General features: G+C 42.3%; 1 protein-coding gene across 1 annotated transcript in view; it reads left to right on the top strand.

Annotated features, from left to right (window-relative positions):
* FBXW8 (F-box and WD repeat domain containing 8) overlaps nt 1-15003 on the top strand; it is a 123639-nt gene that overhangs the window by 24678 nt on the left and 83958 nt on the right. Inside the window, exons 3-4 of the mRNA XM_025889444.2 lie at nt 8361-8525; nt 11328-11416. Coding sequence (XP_025745229.1) covers nt 8361-8525; nt 11328-11416 — 254 coding nt within the window. The remainder of the gene's footprint in view (nt 1-8360; nt 8526-11327; nt 11417-15003) is intronic.

Below are 15003 nucleotides of genomic sequence, written 5' to 3'. Positions count from 1 at the left end.
TTATTTTTGTTCGACTTAAATGTTTAATAAACAGACTCCAAAAGCTTTGGTGGACTGTTGGTTTAGTAGCCGTGATGGGGTCTTTACAACAAATGCAGCAGCAAATTAGTGTCTGATAAAATTCTTCTGTTCATGGCACTTGAGAGCCCACATTTGGGATGTTGTTTTGTCCTGAGTATCACATTTGAAGAGGGTGCTGTATGTGCACAAATATTAGGGTATGTTCAGAGATAAGGGATATGGGAACTAGTCTAGTCCTAGGACAGTTAGTTGAGGGAAATGGGTGATATTTAGGCCCATGAATTGACTAAGGAGAATAGGATGGCGTCTTTGGCCTCTTGAGAAGCTGTCAGGTGGAAGAAGGAATAGAGATTTCTTCAGAAAGGCAAAATTAGGGCCATGGGTGGAATCCTTTTACTAACCAAAGGGAGGAAGCCCTTTCTAACAACCAGACGGCTTTGCAGTAGATCAGACTGATTTGGAAGGTCCGCTCTCTGCAGAAGCCTCTCACCAACCCCGACTGCTAGGAGGAGCCCTCCTGTGGTGGGGAGCTACTCCTGGTTGATCTCCAAGGCCCCTCTTACTACTTCGGGTTTTTTTGTTTTTTTGTTTTTAAGATTTTATTTATTTATTTGACAGATACAACGAGAGAGGGAACACAGCAGGGGGAGTGGGAGAGGGAGCAGCAGTCTTCCCGCTGAGCAGGGAGCCCGATGTGGGGCCTGATCCCAGGACCCCGGGATCATGACCTGAGCCGAAGGCAGATGCCTAATGACTGAGCCACCCAGGCGCCCCACTATTTCAGTTTCTAAACCATTGAAGACTTGAGCCAGTGTGACACCTTCAGCACTACAGAGTGGTACTTTGGTTCAGCAAAGTGATGGAAGCCTTGCACTTCTTTATGCTACCTGCCCTAATTTCTGATGCTGGGGCTGCCATGCAGAGTGTCTGTGCCTACAGGGAAGATGACTTTGCTGATGTGATGGCTTGTTGCACCTAGAGCTTGCATGCCTGCAGGAAGCCAGAATTTTCATGTGCCATTAGAATGTTCTGTGGGTCAGTTTTGCTTTGACCCACTTCTGAATAAGGTATTATAATAATAATTGTTCTCAGTATAATTTGCTTGAGATTGGAAAATCAGAAATTTTGACGCTGAAACCATCTGAATTCTTGGATTCTAATTTTTACTTCCTAAATGCTAGCCTCTTCTGCCATGGAGCAAGTAGAAACCCATTCTAGATTTAATAAAAGTTATTTTTAAAAATACAAGGAAGCTAATGGCCTCCTCAATAATAATTGGAGCAGCATAATTTTTTTAAAGACTTACTTATTTGAGAGAGACAGAGCACTCTTGAGTGAGTGGGGGTGGGGAGTGGCAGACAGAATCCAAGCTGACTCCCCACGGAGTGTGGAGCCTGATGGGGGCTCAGTCTCACAACCCTGAGAGCATGACCTGAGCCAAAATCAAGGGTCGGATGCCTAACTGACTGAGCCACCCGGGTGCCCGTTGAGCAGCATGATTTTATAATGAATTTGTGCCTCCTGTAGTGTCAGTAGTGATCTGTAGTAGTGTGCGACATATGTGTAAAGAATTACGTTTACAGGGTCCTTTTCTTGAGCTCTTTGAGATACACAGCAGCTCTGCTGCTGGTGGGGTATGATGATTCACCTTTTTTTTTTTTTAAGATTTTATTTACTTGACAGAGACACAGCGAGAGAGGGAACACAAGCAGGGGGAGTGGGAGAGGGAAGAGCAGGCTTCCCACTGAGCAGGGAGCCTGATGTGGGACTCGATCCCAGGACCCTGGGATCATGACCTGAGCTCAAGGCAGAGGTTTAACCAACTGAGCCACCCAGGTGCCCCTGTAGCTGGTTTTCTTTTATATCATGCTGCTTCTTGGGTAATGTAGGTGATCTTGAAGCATGTTCCTAAAAACTTGATCAAATATATATTCATATTTATATGTATATCTATATATATCCCTATCACTTTAGGTCTCCTTGGGGACATCATTATATAAAGGTACTCCATTTTGAACTCTTTAGTACAGTATAGATTTATTTTGAATATAAAGAATTCCCTTACTTTAATTTTAAAGTGTTTGGGTTTCTGCTTTGCATGTGGTTTTTGTCCTTCATCGTAGTACGAGGATATCACCTTGATGTTTGTATGTTCAACTGACCCTGCCTTTCTGAGACAAATTGCATGTGGTCATGACATATAACCCTTTTTGTACGTTGCTGGATTCAGTTTTGTGTATATTCATCAGGGATATTGGTTTGTAGTTTTCTTGTGAGGTCTTTGTCTGGTTTGGGTATCAGAGAAATCCTGGCGTCATAGAATGAGTTGGGATGTGTTCCCTCCTCTTCTATTTTTTAGAAGAGTTTGTGAATGATTGGTTATTCATTAATCTTCTTAAACATTCGGTAGAATTCTTTTAAAATTTCTTTTAATTTAGTTTTAACCATTTGAAAAATTCTTTTTAAACATTTAGAATTCACTAGTGATGTCATCTAGGTCTGGGCTTTGTGCAAAGGTTTGTTTTGTTTTTTATCACTAATGTAACCTCTTTACTTATTATAGAGTTATTCAGATTTTGTTTCCTCATAAGTTAACTTCAGTACTTTGTGTCTTTTTCTAAGCATTTGTCCATTTCATCTAGTTTATCTAAGTTGTTGGCATCTAATTGTTCATAGTGTTCCTTTATAACGCCTTTTATTTTTGTGGTTGATAGTGATGGCCCCTATCCTTCTTGATTTTAGTAATTTGAGTCTTCTCCCCCACTCGCACCTTCCTCTTGGGTCAATCTAGCTGAAGGTTTGTCGATTTTGGTCATCTTTTCAAATAACCAGCTTTTATTTGCTTCGTTTTCTCTTTTTATTTCACTCATTTCTGTTGTAATTTTTCTTTCTGCTTGCTTTTGGTTTAGTTTTCTTTTTCTAGTTTAAGTTGGAAGGCTACGTTATGGATTTTAGATTTTGTAAAATACAGGAGTTTATAACTATACTTCCCTCTAAGTACTGCTTTCACTGGGCCTCATAGGTTTTGTATGCTCCGTTTTCATTTTCACTCCTTGAAGAGTATTTTCTAGTTTCTTCAACTTCTTTGACCCATTGGTGGTTTAGCATGCTAACATTTGTTAGTGTGTTACTTAATTTCCACACATTTGTGAATTTCCCAAATTTCCTTCTGTTACCAATTTCTGATTTCACTTCATTGTGGTCAGAGAACATACTTTGTATAATTTTTTTGGTTCTTTTGAATTTAGATTTTATAGCCTAGTATTTGGTCTATCCTGGAGAATCCTCCATTGCACTTGAGAATAATGCTCAAATTATTGAGTAAAATGTTCTATGGATGTCTCTTATGTCTAGTTGGTGTATAGTGTTGTTCAAGTCTTATATTTCTTTGTTGATATTCTACTTTTCTATCCATTACTCAAACTAGGTATTGGAGTCTCCCGGTATTGTTGAATTGTCTATTTCTTTCTTCAGTTTTATCACTTTTTGCTTCTTGTATTTGGGGCCTCTGTTTTGAGGTATACATGTTTACAATTGTTAGGTCTTTGTGATAGATTGGCCCTCATTATAAAATATCCTTTGTCTCCGGTAACCATTTTTTTTTCCCTAAAATTTAAGTTATATTAGTATATACACTGCATCTCTCTTTCAGATATTGTTTGCATGGTATATTTTTTTCCATCCTTTTAATCTATTTGTGCATGTGAATCTAAAGTATGTATGTTTCACGGGGCACCTGGGTGGTGCATTTGGTTGAGCAGATCTGACTCTTGGTTTTGGCTGGGGTCGTGACAATGAGCTCAGCACTGGGCTCTGGGCTCAGTGCTGAAGTCTGCTTAAGACTCTCTCTCTGCACCCCCCGCCCTAGGCTCTTTCACTCTCACTCAAATGAACCTTGGGGCACCCCTGGTGGCTTAGTCACTTAAGCGTCTGCCTTCAGCTCAGGTCATGATCCCAGGGTCCCGGGGTCGAGCCCCACATCGCTTCTCCCTCTGCCCCTCCGCCTGCTTGTGCTCTCTCTCTTTCAAATAAATAAAAAAATCTTAAAAAAAAATAAAGTAAATGAACCTTTAAAAATAGCGAGTATGTCTCAGGGCACCTGGCTGGCTCAGTCAGCATGTGACTCTTGATCTCAGGGTCATGAGTTTGAGTCTCATGTTGGGTTTAGAGTTTACCTAAAAAAGAAAAAAAAAGTATTTTTCTTGTAGCAAGCCTATCCTTAGACCATGTTAATTTATACTGCCAATCTGTCTTTTGATTGGAGAGCTTAGTCCATTTACATTTAATATAACTATTGATAAGCATTTATATCTGCCATTTTGCTATTCTCTCTATGTCTTAGGTATTTTCTGTACTTCTTTTTTTCCTTACTGCCTCCTTTTGTGTTTAAATAGATCTTTTTCTAGCATACTATTTTAATTCCTTTGTTTCTTTTAGTATACTTTTTAAAGTTCTTTTCTTAATGATTGCGCAGGGATCACAACTGACATCTTAAAACAATCTAGTTTGTATTAATGCCAAACTAATTTTAATAGTATACCAAAACTGCTGCACTAGAACTTCCCTCTCCCTTCTTTGTACTATTTCATACAAATTATGGCTTTATTGTATAAACCTATCAACTCAATTTTATACTTTAGGCAGTTTTTTTAATCAGAAGAAAAATGTGAGCAAACATACATTTATACTGTCCCTTATATTTACCCTTGTAATGACCTTTACTGATTTATTTCTTTATGTGGATTGAGTTACTGTCTAGTGTCCTTGTATTTCAGCCTAAAGGACTTCCTTTAGTATTTCTTATAGGACAAGTCTACTAGTGATGAATTATCTTAGTTTTGTTTATCTTGGAATTTAATTTCTCTTATTTTTGAAGGATAGTTTTGCTAGGCATAGAGTTACTGGTTGGCGATCTCTTCCTTTAGCACTTTGAATGTGCCAGCCTACTGCTTTCTGACCTCCCTGGTTTCTGATGAGAAGTGCACACAATGAGTCTTTTTCTCTTGCTGCTTTCATGATTCTATCCTCGGTTTCAATAGTTCATGATGTGTCTAGGTGGAAATCTCTTTGAGTTTATCCTTCATGGAGTTTGGTGAACTGCTGTAGTGTGCAGATCAATGTTTTTCATCATATTTGGGAAGCTTTTAGTCATCATTTCTTTAGATATTCCTTCTACCTCTTTCTCTCTCTCCTTCTTTATGGGACTCCCATAATGCCTATGTTGGTCCACACAGATGGTATTCCACAGGCCTCTGAGGCTCTCTTAATTTTGTTCATTTTGGGGAAGAGGGGTTTCTGTCATTGTTGTTTTTCTTTTTTTTTTTTTTCTTAGACTGGATAATCTTAACCTTAAGTTTGCTGATTCTTCTGCTAGCTCAAATCTGAATTTTTTATTACTCTACTTTTCAACTTTAAAGATTTTGTCAGAGAGAGAGAGATTGAGCACACAGCAGGGGGAGCAGTAGGCAGAGGGAGAAGCAGGCTCCCAGCTTAGCAAGGAGCCCCCTATGGGACTCAATCCCAGGACCCTGGGATCATGACCTGAGCCAAAGGCAGACGCTTAGCTGACTGGGCCGCCCAGGCTTCCCTCTACTTTTCAACTTTAAAACTTCTATTTTTTTAGGGGCGCCTGGGTGGCTCAGATGGTTGAGCGTCTGCCTTCGGCTCAGGTCATGATCCCAGGGTCCTGGGATTGAGTCCCGCATCGGGCTCCCTGCTCCTTGGGAGCCTGCTTCTCCCTCTGCCTCTCTCTCTCTCTCTCTCTCTGTCTTTCATGAATAAATAAAGAAAATCTTTAAAAAAAAAAAAAAACTATTTTTAAAAAAAAAATTTTCTCTATCAATATTTTGTACTTAATGAAACATATTGTGCTCATAACTTTATTTTCCTAAACATGCCTTCCTTTAATATTTTGAACTTATGTATAATAGCTGATCTAAAGTCTTTGTTTACTAAATCCAAAGTCTGGACTTCTTCAAAGATAGTTTCTGTTGGCCGCTTTTTCTTTTTGTATATGGTTCATATTTTACTGTTTCTTTGCATGTCTCAATATTTTTTGTTAAAAACTGGACTTTTAAATAATGGGCAGCTCTGGAAATCAGATTCTCTCCCTTCAGGAGGGTTAGTTTGTTGTTATTTTTGTTGTTGCTGCTGTTTGTTTATTAGTGACTTTTTGGAACTGATTCTCTCTCTAGTTTGTGTTTTTTGTCATTTGTGACCACTGAATTCTCTTCTCATTTAGCTTAATGGTTAGCTAGTGATTGGAAAGATTTCCTTAAATATGTTGAAGCCATAAATCTCCCAAGTTTTGCTGAGGTGCTGTCTGTATGTTGGGGCATGCTTTCATTATTGCCAACAGTTCACAGCTCTGTTTTAGCCTTCATTTTGTCCTTGTGTAAAGCTTCAGGGTTAGCCAGAGTGAGAGATCAGGGCCTTTTCAGGTCTTGGCACACACACAGTCCTACACATGTACGTGATTTTTTTTTTTAAGATTTTATTTATTTATTTGACAGAGACACAGTGAGAGAGGGAACACAAGCAGGGGGAGTGGGAAAGGGAGAAGCAGGGAGCCCGATGCGGGGCTCTATCCCAGGACCCCGGGATCATGACCTGAGCCGAAGGTAGACGCCTAATGACTGAGCCACCCAGGTGCCCCTGTATATGGCATTCTTGAGTCCCAGAAATATATTGGAACCTCTTAAAGCCCCTTATGGACAACCCATTCCCCAGGTTTTCCGTTTAAGCATTTGGTCAGCTCTTCTTAGCCCCAGTTGGTTATTGTTACCTCAGGCAGCCACAATGTTAAACAGTTCTCCCTTATTGTTTCTGACAAATGCCCCAGAGATAAGACAGAGGAAGCTTTGAGTCAGGTCAAATAAAGACAAGCCTCTAGAACAGAGCTTTCCAGCAAGCTGTCAGACAGGTCAAATGGTGACAGTTCTCTGGGGATGGCACATGTGTGGACCTGTAAAGCCATCTGGCCCTTCTGGTGACTGTTAGACTGCTGGTTTTTACAGCTACCATAGTTGCAAGACCGTTGGTTTTCAAGGCTAGCAAGGAGTTACCTATAGTCCTGGAGGAGGAGGATGGAATTAGTGCAAGTTAAAACAACATGAAGTTTGTTGTTCTTACCAAGACTCGGCCGTTTTTCTTGAATAGATGCTCCTCAGAATGTTGAAAGCCTTAAGTTAACTGCCAGAGTCCTGAGAAAGTTGATTTTTGACAGTTTTTGGCAATATTCTTGTTGCTTGTATGTAGGAGCAGATTTTTGGAGATCTTTACTCTGCCATCCTGAAAGTTAACAACCTATCAGTAGTTCATCAAATGAGGAACCCTGGTGTAATGAGAGTCTGCGGTTCACATGCTGTGTGCACTCTCACCTATTTTGCCTCATGTTCCCTTTCCTTGTCTGTCTTCAGTGTCTTGAGGTTGCCCCAAGGGAGTGTTAAGGAGCACAGGTTACTGTAAACCAGTGGTCACGACTTTCACTTTATTAGGAATGAATCTTGACCTTTAGTTGGGCAGCAAGTATTGAACACTTAATCCCACATTACCAGAATGTGCTGCAGACCCAAGATCATGTTGATCTGCTGGATCATTTTTTCCTCTTGCCAAAGTTGCACTCTAGCCAACTTTGTTCATTGTCCTGTGAGGAAGTAAATCCATCATCTCTCTAAGTTAGGCTTGGAGGACAAAATACTAATAGTGAAAGTGGCCATTTCCTCTGCATACTGTTGGGATTTGAAATTCTGTCCAGATACAACATTAATTTCTCTATATCAGATCTTACAGTCCTGGTGAACAGCTTGAGTTTTCTGTTAATTTTTTTAAAATCTATACATACAAAGTCAAAGTTTTTGTATGTGATATAAATTTAAATTTCTCATATGACCAGAAGTGTTGAGTTATGGATATTTATTTTGTTACAGCCTTTTATTTCAGAGACCATCAGTCTCCAGTTGTATAAGAATACAAGTGCCTGTTGGTGAAAAATAAAGAGATTCTGGTCTGAAAAGCTGTGTGTGATTGTATAGCTATGTTGCAGTTTGCATTTTTTTTTGCCTTTTATGTATTTGTGTATTTTTTTCTTACATGTTATATAATAATTTAACCAAGTCATCTAAGATGTGATATGAAATGGTAGAACAACAATTTTGAAATCTTGAAAAATAAAACTGGAAACATTTGCTTGTATTTTTTTTTCACCTCAGAGTGTTTTGTTAATGAGACATTTTATACTGCCATAAACTCAGGGCAGTAATAAAGGTGTTGATTGATTTTTGGATGACAAGGGGCTTCTCTAATTGCCGAATTTGACATTTGTGTCACTTCTGTTTTAGGTGAGCAAGACATGGAAGGTGATTGCAGAAGACGAAGTGCTCTGGTACAGGCTGTGCCAGCAGGAAGGGCACCTTCCCGAGAGCAGCATCTCTGATTATTCTTGCTGGAAGCTCATCTTCCAAGAGTGCCGAGCCAAGGAACACATGTTAAGAACCAACTGGAAGGTAGGCAGTAGCCAATATCATTACCTGTAGAAGAATAGCCTCCAAGGACACAGGAATCCAGGCCCTGGCTTAAATCCGGAGTCCCTCCAATTACAGCCTGAGGTTAACTGCCAAAAGCAAAGAGAGGAGTGTGGTGAGAGTCCTGTCAGCTGCTGGCGATTCGTTGCCCATTTTGTTCGCCGTTAGAGTGTCTGCCCCCATTTGCAACCACACTGCTTGGGAGCATCCTGTCCTCTAGGAGAGGAGGGGTGAGATTGGGGTGTCCATCACCCCCCTCTGACGGCTAGGATTTGGAGTAGTGCTCTGTGCAGCCTCCTTTCCTTCTGGCCAACGCTGATGGACCAAGAAGGCAGAAGCGCCACCTGGATACAAAAGAGGAACTGAAAGTGCTATTTCCAGTAATCATATAAGAGGGAGATTTTAAACGTCTCCAAGGACTGTCTTCTCTCCCCTCACATAACCCACTGGCTTGCTTCCATAGCATTTATCACTTCAAAATCTCTACAGAAATATTAGATCACAGCGAAGAATTTGCACAGTGGAGTGTGTCTGTAGGAAATAACTGTCAAGAACATCATTACATAAAGCTGTTTTGAGGCATGACAAGACAGCAGTGCAGTGGTGGTGCCTCTTCCCACCTGGGGGCTAGTTAGTCCCCTGTATGGAAAGGGTAGACCTGCAAGTACTCTCTCCACTCCTGTAAAGGTCAATCCTAATAGACTTTGAGATCCAAAAGCTTTTGCTCATTACTGATGGTAATAGATTGCCTCTGTGCCTGTCCTTCCCCGGTCACCTCATAACCTGATTAGTGACGGGTAACTCTCAATCTGGGCAAACTCACACACTTTCTAGCAGAGTTAGAAAGGATGGCTATGCTAGTTCTCCTTGGAAAGATAGTTCTCAACCAGGGGCGGTTTTGCCCCCCAGGGGACATTTGACACATCCGAAGACATTTGTGGTTGTCCCAACTGGGGCTAGGTAGAGAATGCTACTGGCATCTACTAGGTAGAGGTTAGGGAAGCTGCTCAATATCCTGCCACACACAGGACAGTCCTCACCAAAAAGAATTATCCGGCCCCAAACGTCACTGGTGCTGGGGATGAGGAACCCTGAATTCAAGAAACACTGCTCTTATTTAGACCATTACTCCACCACCACCAAATAAGAAGCACCTGGGCCCCACAGCTGTGTGCTCAGCATGTAATAAGCTCTTGCGGAGGCCCCCAGCCCTCTTGTGCTCCGTTGGGCCTGCGTGAGGGACTCAGTGAGAGGCAGCCACGAAGGTTCGACGGTGCTACTTAGACAAGCTGGGTCCGGCCCTGCAGGAGGGGCTGGAACTAAAGGAGAGCTGGCCAGTTGGGCAATAACTGGGGCCTTTGCCTCCAGAAAGGAGGGATGCTTTTGACTTGTGCGCCTGGGAGCTAGAGTGTCAGTGAACACTGGCTCGAATTCGGAGATGTCAGACCCTGAGAGCACACAGCGGCTAAGTTTCTGTTTCCTCTTCGGTGATAGAGGAAGCCATGGAGGGAGGCAACTCCATCCTCCTCATCTGGCTGGAGGTGGCAGCAGTGAAGGCGTTCAGAGACCCACCTGCAAGCATCTGGCCCTTCATAACTGTTTGCAGGTTACATACAGTTGAACAAAATGGCTAGTTGTTTTTTCTCTAACAAGCACAAAGCTGTTTGTTTGGTAAGCACTCGATAAACGGTGGTCGATTCAGTGAACTGGAGTCAGACTCTCTGGAGCATCTCGGCCCATTTCCTGGCCCTGTTAGCAGTGAGGACTACCTAAGTGAAGTGTGAAATGACACGTCATGCACTAACTGTAATGATGGAATTCTTACTGTGATTCTAGGAAGAAAGCCCTATCAAAGTGTGAAAAGTAGTGTTAGAGCACGTTGCTTTCCCTTTGGATGCCCCAGTTTTCTGCTAAGTGTGGCTAACAGTAGCCCGCTCGTCAGGTTGTGGTGAGGGTGATGAACGCGCCTCCTGCACAGCATGGCCCATGTCCAGTGTGATGAGCTTTGTACAAATGATTCCAAAATCACAAAGCACCATATAGTGGAAGACACATCTGTCCCTTGTGCGTCTCCACCCGGTCCCCTCAGGAGCGACGCTTGTCATGGCTTTTAGGGTTCCCTTCAAAAGTACCGTTTTCAGGGTGCCCGCGTGGCTCAGCCGGTCAAACGTCTGCTCAGCGGGGAGTGTGCTTCTCCCTCTGCCTCTGCCTTTCCCCCAGCTTGTGTTGTCTGTCTCTCTCTCTCTCTCTCAAAAAAAAATCTAAAAAAAATTACTGTTTCCATGAACCTCTGACCTTGTAGTCGTCTTTGTTTCCCCATCCTGATTTTTATCTTTGTACGGCCTTGCTCCTTTTATCCTCCGAGTGTTCGTAACGGTTGTTGACGGGTAAAATATCATTAAATACCTTCTGTCCTCTGAACTGAACTTTTTAAATACATTTGATGCATTTCTTCGGGTACTTGCCACTGCCAGCCTACTGTGGGTCGTAGCTGCTCACACATTGCCTTTATATCCTGTAACCCCCTCGAGCCCAGGAGCAGTGACCTCCACGTCCCATGCCCCATAACCCGCCCCGCCCCATTCAGTGCTTTTCCTGCGTGCGGTAGCGTGGAAATGCTAACACCTGATCGTATTAGTTGTCCTCTTTGCCCTTTGGAATGCCCCAGCCACTTTGAGCACAGTCGCGTGGTAGGAAATGGCTGTGGAACGTGGCTGGAAGTGAAATGCTGGCTTCCGCTGAGCACAAGAACCGTGTCAACTGCGTTCCCCTTTCCTTACACAGAATCGCAAAGGCGCGGTGAGTGAACTGGAACACATCCCTGACGCGGTTTTGTGCGACGTGCACTCCCATGATGGCGTTGTCGTTGCTGGGTAAGCAAATGCAGTTTTTTACTTGATGATTAACTCTTCATCTTAAGGTCTTTCCTTTTTCGTGTGCCACCCTCAGAGTCCCAGTCCCTGAGAACTCGTACCTTCCCATGATAGCTCGGGTTTGAGATGGAAAAATCTCCATGATTCTGTTGTCAAATGTTCAAGAGTCTGAAGTTAGTGGTGAGAAGCGAATGGTGTAGAGTGTAGAGCTGTAATCCATTTGTCTCAATATGTCTTTCCTAGCTTTTAAATCACTCTTGTGGCATGTTAGGTTAGAGCTTCATTAAGGCAAACAGTCTGTGTTTTATGAAGACATAAAAAAGTCAAGCAAGAATAATACGTGTTGGCACAAACAGAGCCTGTTCTTACTCTCTTGCTCTGAAGCCGTTATTATGAGAAAGGGCTGTGGCCACACATAATCTTTCTTCCCCCACCACACAGTACCTATTTGCTGCTTACCTTGTCCTGAAATAGGTTTTTTAGTTGTCTTCATCACCAAGAAATTTAATTTTAGCTTCTGTAAATTCCTGTGGCTTCTATTCCGAAAACCCCTTTCATCAGTTCTTCCTATTTTACTAACATGGATGCAAATATGGTTTGTGTATTTCTTTAATGTGCAATGAGAAGACCCGTTTCATCTTTGGATTGAGAAGCGGTCTTGAACTACAGTCTCATTGTATACTTAATGCCCTAAGTAGAGACCAGGACACTTAAAACCCTGAGTCTGGATTGGCTTTGGGGTGAGCCCCCCAGGAGAGGTTTCTACCTGGAGGAAACCAAAAACAAATCTTGGCCTGAAGAGCTAGGTAGTAGGTGAGTGTTTTTCTTTAAAGAAGACTCTTTGCTTAAGAAGCATTCTTTAAAGGGCACCGTTGGAGTTAAAACTCCAAACAGATTATTTTAATGTTTTGTGATCTACAATGCCTAGAAAAAGTATTTTTGCTTTAAACTAGATATGCCCAGAAAGAACACTTCCTTAGCTTTTGTTTTGCTGGCCACAATTTAGAGGTTAATGCCCTTCTTGGGAATGCTATAGAACCACTGTTTTTAGAAAGATGAATGGACCTGAAATCTGGAATTCTATTCATTCAGTTATCAGTGCGGTTTTAGGCTTTTGCCTCTCGTTGCTAAAATGTGGGTCTAAGAGCTCATGCTACATAAGGTCCTCTCTGCCTACAAATTCTAAGACTCCGTGGTAACTCGGAAAGGACTTCTGGCCTTCCAGCTTGAAGAGGTCTCCCAGCGTGTCAGGAGGCCTTTGAGGACAGAATGTTGAGATTGGACTGAGAGTCATAAAGGAAATTAGAGATAAAGGAGACTTTAATCTCCAAAGCCAAGTATGAATTTGTCTGGACACGCACCTCACAAAGGCAGGCTGGCCACGAGTCCAGATGCTAGCCCTTCTTTTCCTGCCTCCCCGTTCCCCTGAGGTCTGCTCAGCATTACAGATTATGCCAGCACAACGCAAAGCGATGGCAGAGTCTCGTGGATCGATAAGATGAAACGTGATCTGTGGGTCAGAGAGGCTCCTCCCGGCTCCTCTTTCTAAGAGAATCTTAGGTTTATGGCCTAGCATCGGGTACTTCAATCTTGCTTGTGTGTAGAGCATCTTGTGTTTATCATTAAAATTTTATCTGGTGGTTACGATGCTTGTTTTCTGGGTCAGATCTCGAATCCCTTTTCATTTGAGACCATGGTGTTTGTGGTTACCTCATTCCCAATCAATGTTGTATTCACCCAGCTTTCTGCAGCTATGTATCTCCAAGGAGCCGCTTACAGAGACGCTGGCCACTTCACCATCTCTCGCCCATCTACTTAGCCTGTGTTTCTCTAATTTTCCTTCTTCGTTTCCTTTTTCTCCGTTTGAAAATAGGCAGAATTTGTTCAGGGGCTTCAGTTTTATGTGCCTAGAACTAAACTGTGTAACATCTTTGCATTGAAAGCGATTAGGTTTACTTCCTATAATTGACAGCAAAGGCTATTGGAGAATCTCTTGCTTCTTCCCATCTTCTCACGCCTTTGTGTAAAAAGTTCCTGGTTTGGAGTCGCCTAGAGTAATTTTTATTACAATTAGCCTCACAGTTGACCCCGGCTTGGGTCTTCCTTCCTTTTCTTCTCAAACCAGAGTAACCTTCAAATACTCATTCACTCAAGCTCACCCAAGACCCCGAGTACTCATCAACTGAGCAGGACCTGGATGATGCCTTTTATCCCAGGCTTGTGTTCCAGTGGAGGAAGCAGATATTGTCAGAACTTTTGATCTCTTGCTCTTTTTCCCATGAGTCTTTGTTTCCCTTATGGTCTCATGGATGGTAACTTCTAGTTACCTTTTCCTTATGTTCTAAGCTCTTTGAAATTTGTTTCCAACCTAACTTTCTCCTGATTACTCTCCTCCGGGTACCTTTGGCTTTTCCCACGGTTCCTGATTGCCTCTGGCCACATCTCTCTCTCTCTCTCTCTCTCTCTCTCTCTTTTTTTTTAATCGAGACCTGATTCATGTACCATAAAATGTACCCTTTTAAATTGTCAAAGTCAGTAATTTCTAGTATATTCACAAGGCTGTGTAAGTACCACTGTCTAACCCCAGAACATTACCATCACCCCAAAGAGAAACCCAGTCCTCTTTTAAGGTCCAACTCCAGTCTTGTCTCCTCCCAGGGGTGTCTGTAGTCCCCTGGCCTATTAACCCCCACCCCAACATCTGCCTACTTCCTAACTCCTGGAGAAGTGACTGCAGCTTATAGTGTAGCTTTGCCTTAATTAACATTGTTTTCTGTTGTGGCTTTACTTTGAAATAATTCACAGCCATGTATTTTCTGTGCAGTTAATTTGTAAGCTAGAGGTGGTATATAATATGAAGCGCCCCACAGTGCTTGTACATTGTTTTGTCTGAAAGAAGCATTACAATTTAATATGCAGAACCCCCTCCCACCTGGATACTGTGTGTTACATGGAAACCTGGAGAAATCCCTAATTTGTCTGGTCCTTGATTTCTTAGTCCTTTCCACTTAGAATCATGTCATCTTCAACCTGGAAGGAACCGTAGAGGTAAACTGTTCCAAAACCCTCCTTTTGCACGGCTGCCTGAAGCTCAGAGGTGTGGTGAGCTGGGAGGGGCACGCGAGCACTGCACCACTCCACCGTTCTTGAGCAGTGTCCACATGGAGGGCCAGGCGGTAGGGCTGCTTTCCTGAGCCCTCGTTTGCTACTCCCAACGGCTCATCTATGACAGCTTCGTTTTGGGTTTTCTTTTGTGGTATACACCATTCTTTTCTGTTAAAAATGAAGAAGTCGTAGTAAAACCATGTTCTTGCAAAACCGTTGGAAAGCAGAGAAGAGAAAGTCACCTAAATCCCAGCATGCTAACACGGCTCTTGTTACAGTTTTTATGTACGTAAGTTTTTCATTGTTTTTTTTTTTAATGCACATTTTGACATAGTCCTAACCTACCTTCTATTTTGGCCTTTATTCCTCACTAAACTGGTGAGGTTTTTTTGGTGTTATTACATGCTTTTCATTATTTTCTTTCATTTGTTACAAAAACTCCTCCAATATAATTGTATCCTAATTTTTTTATTTGTTCCCCC

This window comes from Callorhinus ursinus, unplaced genomic scaffold (assembly GCF_003265705.2).
Source record: "Callorhinus ursinus isolate GAN/ISIS: 27379988/994484 unplaced genomic scaffold, GSC_fseal_2.0 scaffold41, whole genome shotgun sequence".
Taxonomy (NCBI): domain Eukaryota; kingdom Metazoa; phylum Chordata; class Mammalia; order Carnivora; family Otariidae; genus Callorhinus; species Callorhinus ursinus.
The sequence above is the reverse complement of the archived record's forward strand: the minus strand, read 5'-3'. Positions and strand labels throughout refer to the sequence as shown.